This window comes from Octodon degus, unplaced genomic scaffold, assembly GCF_000260255.1.
Source record: "Octodon degus isolate 3935 unplaced genomic scaffold, OctDeg1.0 scaffold00007, whole genome shotgun sequence".
In the NCBI taxonomy this organism is placed as follows: Eukaryota; Metazoa; Chordata; class Mammalia; order Rodentia; family Octodontidae; genus Octodon; species Octodon degus.
The window spans coordinates 19,388,293-19,398,230 of NW_004524583.1; the positions used below are offsets into that span (position 1 = coordinate 19,388,293).

Below are 9,938 nucleotides of genomic sequence, written 5' to 3' on the forward strand. Positions count from 1 at the left end.
TGTAACCCAATTTGGTCTCTAAGTTGAAGCCATCCTCCTGCCTCAGCCTTCTGAGGGCTGGGATTATAGTACGCCCCACACCTTCACTTCAGCTGTTCCTGGTGGCTCTGGAAGGTCCTGAGCTGGATCATCTGCACCCTTGTAGGTGCTGCTGTGTGGGGCGCGGGGTGTGGGGAGGGCGCACAGCACACACCTGCAAGTGCTGGGGAGGCTGAGGCTGGTGGGACGCAGCCCTGGCCCAGGGATTTCTATGTGGGGAGAATTTGGGGGGTACTCGTGTGTATCCAGGCAGTTTGCAGTGGTCTACAGAAATAGTTTGCTCCTCAAAGGCGCTAAAGTGGTCCTTTGTAATTTTTACCACTTGTTGGTGGAGTCTCACCATGCCTAGCTCTCTGTTGCAGCTCAGGAGATGAAAGCAGTGGAAGTGTTTGTATTTCAACTGCATACTCAATTTTTCTCCCAAAATTAGTTTTTCATGGCTAAATAGTATCTTTTAAAAAATTCCCTGTTCATTTCTGTTATGTTTAATATAGGTGACTAGATCAGCCCTGTCTGGCTCCATTTGGTGATCTGCAAAGCTCTCTTCTCTCCGCACACAGTACCAAGACCATGAGCTTCCTTGTGTGCTCTAAAGAGGCGCGCCAGTGTGTGCAAGTGTGTGTGTGTGTGTGTGTGTGTGTGTGTGTGCGTGCACGCATGCACGCACACTAACAGGTCTCGCGTGGTCCCTTTGTGTAGATGGATTGAATTCTTGGCATCTGCCAGGCTTTTCCTGTTCTAAGATTTGGTGGAGCCTGAAGGATCCCCCAGCACAGAGCAGAAACTACAGCTTGTGCTGCTGGTGCTGCAGAGTTTTCAACATCACACAGGAGGACTACTCCTTTGAACACTGGGCCACTCCCAGTGTTTAAAGAAAAAGTGATGTGTGGGGGTGGGGACTGAGTGAGGGTGGCAGGCAAGCCTTGCAGGAGTGCCGCTTTCCCAGGGCGCTGATCCAGTCCTCCATTCTGTGCGGAATCAGTAGCAAGGAGGAGATTTTCTTTAAGGAAGTGGAATTATATTCTCAGTGTCGTGAGGAACTTTTCACAAAATGCCCTGCAGTGGATTCCATGTGACATGAGCACCTGACAGGAAGCCACCGGTTCGCTTATGTTTGGCTTACATGTGCGTCTTTCTGAAAATGGTGATCACGTGTTCTTAAGCAAAGCTGTCCTGTCAGTGTTTTGCGTCTACCTACAGGTCATGTTCCTTGGGGAGCTGGAAGAAATTCTGGATGTGATTGAACCTTCCCAGTTTGTTAAAATTCAAGAACCTTTGTTTAAACAGATCGCCAAGTGTGTATCCAGCCCGCACTTTCAGGTTAGTAGCAAGAAGGCCACGAGCGTGAATAGCCCATGCAAGGTGCATTTTGATTAAGTTGTTTTCTTGTTGAAGAGTGTAGTGGATGCTGTCCGCCCGTTTGTGTGCGTTTGGCTGCCCTTTGGGTCTTCTTTGCTCTGTCCCCTGGAGACTGCCATCCTCACTGTGGTCGCCTCCTTTGAGCACCGGCCCCGAGTGCGTGGCCTGCTTTCTGCCTGACGACCTGAGTTCCCATCGCCCCATTTATCTTGGGTGTGCCGATGGGGACGCTGAAGCTCCAGGTGGCAAGAGAACCTGTCTCGGGGAGATTGCAGAGTAAGATGGGCTGCTGGGGTTCTGTGTAAGGAAGGGTAGCAGTTGTCGGTATATGTGATATCTCGTACTCTGAGTAACTAATTTAAAGATATCAGTACACAATATATTGACTGTATTTACCCTCCTATCATTGTTTTGGAATTTTTTTTCTTTCAAATAAAAGTTAGGCCGCGGAGATAGCTCAGTGTTCTGAACACCTGCCTAGTTAAGCTGAAGGACCAGGGTTCCATCCCAGGTACCACATGCTAAGCAGGCCACCAAGACTGGGCATGGTGGTGCAAACCTGTAATCCCAGTGCTGGGGAGGCTGAGACAGGAGGATCACTAGGAATCTGAGCTGCGTAGTGAGACTCTGTACCGAATACATTTAAAAAAAAAGAAGAAAGAATAGTAAGTAACGCTTAAGGAACAGACAGCCCTACTGCTCTATGCAATGCGGTGGTAGGTGCCTTACATGCGTTGTTTATAGACGGCGCGTTATCCTGTGAAGTTCTTTTTCAGAACTAGAGAATTACTTGCTCATGGTCCCAGTTAACAGGATTTTGGATTATATTTTGATCTGAAGTACAGGACCTTTTGGTGGCTCGCTCTGCCCCCTTGTGGCCACTTGGAGAACACAGGGAAGGTGCCCCTGACTCAGCTCCCCTGCTGTGTGCTGTGCAGCCCAGGCTCAGGGATGTCCATCCTGCCTTCCCTGGCGTTGCAAGCTCATATCCAGGCCTAGAGGAGAGGCTGTGGGCTGCCCATCCCTCCTGGGAGCATGTGCAGCTCGCAGTGGGCCAGAGGCTCAGCTGTCGCCGTGATACAGGTGAATGAGGCTCCCAACCAGAAACATACATGGACCGGCTTCATGTTCTCTAAAATCGAAGAATGAATTTTAGGAACAACAGTGGTTAAGAGCAGAATATATCTATTGGAGGAAAGAAAGCCCCTGTCTGAGAGACGGACAAAAGGGGACCCGAATGGGTTGCCCTCAGATCTGCCTTTTCAGAGGTTTTTTATAGAGCAAAACCATGCGGTGAGGCTGGCCCAATGTGCAGAACATGGGAACTCTCGTGGGTGGACATGAGGTGGGACAGAACTATGGTCAGCCAATCAGATCACAAGCACAGCTGCTCAGGTAAAATTGTCACAAAGCAAGCAGGCCTGAATACGAGCAGAGGCTCTTCCTGTAGGCCAGTGGCTCTCTCTGGCTTCCAGGTGATCGATACCTGCTTAGGATATCAATCCCTGATGCCCATCCCTAGGGAGGTATGTGGGTGGCTGCATTTGTCCTTGTGTGCTGAGCTCCGGCTCACAGCGGGGGTACCTGAGTCTCCCAGAGTTGCAGAGTGACCTTGTCTTCCACACTGTCTCCTTGAGGGCCTGGTCCTGTCTGACTGCCTATAATATTTCTGTCTAAGCCTCCTGCAGCAGCAGGGTCACTGGACGGGCACCCTACGTGGTTACTGACCCGCAGCAGCAGGCACAGTGGCTACTGTTCTGACTTTTGGTCTAAAGACATGTTGTTTGCGTGGCAGAACAATGATCTTGTGTCAGCTTGGTGGTTGGGCCGCAAAGAAAGCAAGGCCAGCGGAGGAGAGAGCGCGACACTGCAGTGCTCAGGCGCTGCGCCGCGTGTCTGGGCCGCAGTGATGCAGCAGCTGGCTAGACATCTGCACTCAGCTCTGTCAGGGTGCTCGGGATGGGCCCTCCTCACGGAGCACCTCTGGGGAGGCTTCCTCCACAGAAGCTTAGGAGGAGGCTGGTTAGCATGTGCTGCAGGCCTGCCCTGTGGCCATACATCGCTTTCTTTTGTACTGGGAACTGAATCCAGGGCCTTTGCAGTGAGCTGCATGCCCCAGCCAGTTTTATACTTTTGAGATGGAGTCTCACTAAGTTGCCTGGGCCTGGCTGGAACTTGTGACTCTCCTGCCTCAGCCTCCCAGAATGCCAGATTATAGGCCTGCACTGCCTCACCCAGGTCCAGCATAACTACACCAGAGTAGGAGAAAGGAAAATAAAAAGAATGACGGTGGACAGGTACCAGCTCCACACGGGGAACATAATTATTACGTACTGCAAACATGTTCAAGCAAAAGCTATTTAAAAATCACTGCTCATCATAGAGATGTTAGGGCCTGCTTTTGAAGTCTTCCTTAGCATTCCTAAAAGCCAAGCTGAGCAGCTCAGGCCCAGCACACCACGTTGGAATGAGCAGGTAGCAAGGTGGGCAGAGACCGGGCCTGGACAGCCAGTGCCCTGGGCAGGCACTCACTACCATCTCTTGCCTCTCCCTATTTGACCCTGGCTCTCAGCCCTGACCTGACCAGCAATGTCTGTGGATAGGTGACCCGATCTCTCTGAACTTTCAGGTCCTTGTTGTGGGGAAGGGTTGCTGCTGCTTCCTGGGTGGTGGTGAGGACGACAGTTGTACATGCAGCGTGGCTTCCGGGGACAGGGCCTGCAGGCATTTGAGCATCTGTGGCTGAGCTCCAGCCCGCGGGGCCCAAGTGGATTGCATGTAGGAGACGAGGGGAGTCGGGAAGACTCAGCTTGTGAGGACAGGACAGCCACACCGAGGGGACCATAGTAGGGCCGCGTGGGGCTAGGGAGCCCTGTAGGGCAGTGTGGTGGATGCGGGAGAATTAAAGGAGAATATAAACTAACAGAAAGAAAACCTCTTCCCCAAACTGATGAACCACTTCAGAACATTCTGAGGAATCTTAAGTCCACAAAAATGTAAGAAGTGATTAATATTTAATTTTACTTTTGGTTTGACAATTTAAAAATAGTCTTTTAAAATACATGTGTTTGGAAAGATTACCATTTGTCTTACCCCTGTCTTTTTCTTTTCCCAAAGGTGGCAGAAAGAGCACTCTATTATTGGAATAATGAATACATCATGAGTTTGATAGAAGAAAACTCCAATGTCATCCTCCCCATTATGTTTTCCAGCCTCTATAGGATCTCAAAAGAGCACTGGAACCCGTAGGTGTTTGGTTTGGTTTCCTTTTGTCTACTTCCCCTCCCCTCCCCTCCCCCACCTTCCTCCCTTCTCCTCCCTCCTCTTCTCTCTTCCTTCCCTCCTTCCCTCTCTCCCCTCTTTCCCCTTTTCTCCTTCCCTTATCTCCTTCGCTTTTGTGCCCCTTTCTCCTCAGTAAAATGTGGGTGCTCACTGTATGCTGGTTGCTTTACTTATTGATAAAGATAGGTATTTGAAAAGATAAAATCCTCACCTTTTAGAAATTTGTACTGGTCGGACAGACTCAAAAGTAAACCAATGTTTTGGGGAAAGGGAGACAGCCCACTAGAATAAGCACCTGCCTGGTAAGCGCAGGGTCTGAGTTCAGTCCCCAGTACCACCAAAAAAAAAAGTAAACCAATGTTTTAACAAAACAGTATAAAACATGCCTGCGATTATGAGGCCAGAAGGTGCGCCAAGGCCCTGGAGGTGCCATTAGGACCCGAGCGAGTCCCTGCGCCCTTCGCCAGCTGGAGGTGGGAGACACTGAAGGGTCGAGAGGCAGAGAGTGATCCTCACAGATTTGCCTTTCACGGGAAGATCCATTTCCTAGTGACCTGCTCAGCTCAGTCATAGTCACAGGCACATGCTACAGGGGAAAGTAATTTTGAAATCTTGAGAGAGAAGTTTAGTCCAGTCCCGTGTGTGTATGTGTCCATCCATCCTGTAGTTGTCCTTACACGTTGATGGCCTCGTAAATAAATTTAATGTGGAATTTAAGAATTAGTAGATGTAATTCACTAACTCATATTTGTCTCTAAAATGTTTACACGGAGTTGTGAAATTACCACATTTTGCGTTTTTCCAATGTACTCTATTTTATTAATGGAACTTGGAAAAAATCAAGGTGCGGTAAGTAGTGGTTAGGTGCCCCCCTGAGGAACACAGTGATGTTCTCAGGTGTGCGGTGTCCCTGCTCAAGCATTCCTGTTGCCGTTGGGGTGGGTGGCATTGTGGAATGCAGCAGCAGTGGGCCTCCCTGCCTTCCGCAGGAGCTGCTGAGCAGGCGCGCCCTCCTGTAAGTGACTGGGGAGCTCGGACTCTGTGACGGGCGCCAAGTACTGCCCACCGGTGCTCGCCCGGTAATGGCCCGGTAGTGTGGAGTGCATCTGTTGGAGAGTCGGAGGCAGCACAGAGTGACTTTGCAAAGGAATTTAGACTCTGGTGGGAGGCTGTTGGGTGTACAGTGACGTGCCCTCTCAGAAGTGGCTGCCGCTGTGGCTGCTGGGCTGCGTAGTGTCACACAGCTGATAGTGGTGTCACAGCGTGCAGTGACCTGCTCAGGGTTGGGGCAGCCGGGCCTCGTGGGAACGGATGGGCTGTTGCGAGGCTGGGAAAGCAGCTCCTGTTGAACAGGAGCTTGGCGTCACATCTTTTGAGTATGAGTAACTATATGTAAATCCTTCTCCACGTACTTTACATGCACACCGTTTGTCTCCATAGGAACTGCTTCACATTCTGATGAATTATGTATATTATTACTTTAAAAGTAAGATTTTATGCAAATCCAGGTCGCTCTAAGGTTAGTCCTACACAGGTGCTTATATTTAGGATGAGTGTGCTCTATTTTTATACTTTTTGTTATATGAGGTTGTCAGGTAGCCATGGCTAATTCTGTCTTAGGGACCAGTAATCAGAAAGGCAAAGTTAATTTGCTCTTTCCGCCTCCCTTGTAGCCAAGCATTTAAATTTCTTGTGGTGGAAATGAGCCAGCTATAGGTAGTTTCCTGTTGTCCAGCTGAAAGGGACAGCAGTGCTGTGCAAGGCGCCGGTGTGGCCCGAGCCGGCCTTCGCGTCCTCCTCCAGCAGCCCGTTGTGTCCAGCTCACTGACGTGTTCCCTTCTTCCTTCGCAGGGCTATTGTGGCATTAGTGTACAACGTGTTGAAGGCCTTTATGGAGATGAACAGCGCCATGTTTGACGAGCTCACGGCCACATACAAGTCAGATCGTCAGCGGTAACTTTTTAAAACTTTTTTGTCTGCCGTGTAAAAAACTGTCAAGTTCTTTTCTGAAGTTAACTCAGTCTGCTCCAAGTCAGAACCAGCGCACCTTGGTTCTTTCTGCGTCCGCGTTTGCGAGCTCCTGTGTGTGTCTCTGCTGCCATGCCACTGGCAGCAGCTCTGTGATGGGCTCGTTTTGACCAAGTGTGCCCTCCCCGCTTCTTATCTTTCGTGTCTGCCTGGCAAATAGCTGGCATTTCAGGCCTGGCAAATAGCTGGCATTTCAGGCCCACTTAAGGAGACCGTCAGGTAGTCTGCCCTCCGGATCCACATTCCTAGCCTGCTTGGGCTAGCGTGGAGCCTGTGCTGTTCTTTAGTGGAGAGGGAGGAGGCACCGTTATCTAGCTGTTCAGCTGTTCGGTGCAAAACTTAGCCCAACAAATGCAGTAGCTTACCGGGCAGTTGATAATCTGGCATTAGGTAAATCTTATTGTTCAGCTTTAGACCGTAAGGGAGCAGAAGCCAGTGAAATCCTGTGTAGTAAAGGCTTAGTCAGGACTTCTTCACATCTCATTTACATAATTCTCCAGCCTTGTTACTTCTTGGCCAGTGAGTCCAACTTTCCAGAAGACGTACTTGGAGACCCTGAGGGAGTCTGGACGCTCTGCATCCGCAGCTGGGTCTCTGGCTTGGCTGTGAGCACCTTGAAGTCGTGGCAGCCGTCAGCCGTGGCAATGTTGAGCATGAGGCTAGGGAGCCCAGGAGTGCAGAGCTGTGTGCAGGTGTCCACGCTCAGCACCACGCCAAACCGGTGGGACGCAGCTGTCTGCACTGTTCCTGCTCTCTTGTTTTGTCTGACTTTGAGTGTGTCACTTGTGCTTTACTGATAAAAAGATAAATGGGGAAACTTGGTGGCGCAGGTCAGAAGACCCCTGCAGTGGTATTTTTTAAGTTTCCAAGGATGTGGTTGATGAAAAACAACTTAATGATGGAACGAGGCAAGTATTTAGCTGTAGAGAGAGGCTGACTTTTTAACCACACTAGTAGGATAAATAGCAATTACGGGATAGGTCATGCCACACGTGCAGTGTCAGTAACTTTAAGTCAGTATATTATAAGTTGTTGCAGAACTTTAAATTCATAATAACCCTCCTTGCCTTGGACTTAGAATATTTGAAAATATTATTTAGAAAAGGGCGAAGTGCAACTTATCAGTGCTCTTGTGTGCATAGCATTTTGGCTTTAAGAGCAAGAGGATGCTCGCTGTTGCCCTAGTTGAAGATTAAGTCTGCAGGTGAATCAAGAATACTAAAGGACTTGTGAGGTAGCCCAGCAGTGAGTGAGAAAGCCTTGGGCCTGATTGCTAACACCAGGAAAATATTTTTAAAAGTTAAAAAAAAAAAAAATGGAAGGCCTTACTTCTAAAATACTCCGATTAATAGATTTACAGTTAATGAATGTCAATAATAAAAGTGCTTTATGATCATTTATCTCTAAATAGACTAATCCTCTGAAAGAAGTAACCAGGGTGTCTCAGTCACTCTTCTCTCATTGCTGATTAATTCATGGTCACCGACACTCAAACTGAAGGAAGCAAAGGTGTATTTAGCTCACAGTTACTGGAGGTTTCAGCTCGTACTCCACTGGCTCAAAGGCAGAGCGGCACATGGCGGTGGGCAGCAGCTCATGGTAGCGGAAAGCAGCAAGAGCAGAAGGGAGGAGCAGCGGCAGCAGAGAGCATGTCTGTCTGTCTCCCTTGTGTTACATCCAGGCTATCTGCTCAGACGGGATGCAGCATCCACACCCATAATCCCACCAGTACCGAACCCATAATCCGAGCTTTGGATCATGAATTCATCACAAACTGTAGAACTGTGCCTCAGTGACTTCATGAGGTTTTGGGGGACAGATACAACCATAACACAAGGAGACTAGGAATTGACAAACTAGAGGGGGATTCTGATATTTTGGCATATTAAAATGATTTATAGTGAGCAGACTTTCTTAATAAGAGATATTTCTTCAAGGCAAGGGTAACCTGTTTAAGTGAGTACTAGCAGACTGGCAAGATGGAAACGCTGGCCTCTCGGTAGCTGGGAGAATGGGAAGAGGAAGAAGAGGATTCTTCGGGAATGTCAGAGAAAAACTGAAGATTTCACTTCAGGAGGCAAGAAATGAATGGCTTCAGTTCAGAGCTGATTTTAAGCATTACAGATCTGAAAATGGGGTGGAGTAAGTGCTTAACACTGCTAGGTGCCTGCGCCCAGGCTGTGTAAAGTTGGAACTGGACGAGAATTGGGCAGCATCCCTACGATGAGAGTGTAGTTAAGTTTTAAAATTTACCACCTACAGGGAAAGAGAAAGGGGACAATAAGGGGGCAATAAATACATCAGAAGTATTTAGACATTTTGAAGATAGAGTTGTCAGTATGAAAGCTGTATGATAACCCATCATAAATTCTGCCGGGAAGAAGTCCCCGTAGGAGAAAATTGCATCGAGTGCTAGAAGATTCCTGATCAGAAGTGTGAGTGAAATATTTTGGTAAAAGATGCTGACTGTGGTGATGACAACTCGGTGCAGACTCAAACCTCTAGAACCCACAGTGCTTGCAAGGGCTTCTGACCATGCCTCTTACGGCCCTGGAAAGGCAGCTTTTCAGGGTCAGAATTACCCATTAGGTAATCTTATGAAAGTAATTATGCCCACTGAAATTTGTGTTGTGCTGTTGCAGTTACCAAAACTAATTATAGTAAGTAAAGACTAAATTACTAAAATATTAATTGTGAAATGAAGATGCTAACTACCGTGTTATTTATTTCATCATTCATGCGGCAGTAATAGAGAATATTAAATTATACAGTTTCCTCTACTTTTTTCTGGGGGAGAAGGAGAGTAAAGACTAATTTTTGTGGCTATAAATGTAGATGCAGTATTTTAGAAAATATTGGTGGTAAAATAAAGTATGAGGCATTAGTATTGCATACAGATTTCTTTTAGCCACTGTGAATTTCTCTGAGTAAAATTTGTACTGTACCTGAAGTTAAATCTTTGATAAAGCAAGGGACCAGGCCTTTTCCCTGTTGTCTGACTTGGCTTTTTACTGGTTCAGTGTAACACAAGAAAACTAGGTATAGCATAGTGCATTATTTTTAATAAATGTGAATGCATTTAATTTATAATTTATTTATATATTGATGTGTGCCTCCTATTTGGCTTATAATAAAATATCCTCCCCCTTTAATTTCAAAGTATCATTGGCAAAATAAAATTTGTTCACTATTTTGAATCAACCAGTTTTTTTTTTTTTTTTTTTTTTTTT

General features: G+C 47.5%; 1 protein-coding gene across 3 annotated transcripts in view; it reads left to right on the forward strand.

Annotated features, from left to right (window-relative positions):
• The window catches only part of Ppp2r5e (protein phosphatase 2 regulatory subunit B'epsilon), a 180,729-nt gene that overhangs the window by 164,907 nt on the left and 5,884 nt on the right, over nt 1-9,938 (forward strand). For all 3 annotated transcript variants that reach the window (XM_004624797.3, XM_004624798.3, XM_023702979.1), the window contains 3 exons: nt 1,240-1,359; nt 4,516-4,643; nt 6,532-6,633. In XM_004624797.3, the coding sequence (XP_004624854.1) occupies nt 1,240-1,359; nt 4,516-4,643; nt 6,532-6,633 (350 nt within the window). The remainder of the gene's footprint in view (nt 1-1,239; nt 1,360-4,515; nt 4,644-6,531; nt 6,634-9,938) is intronic.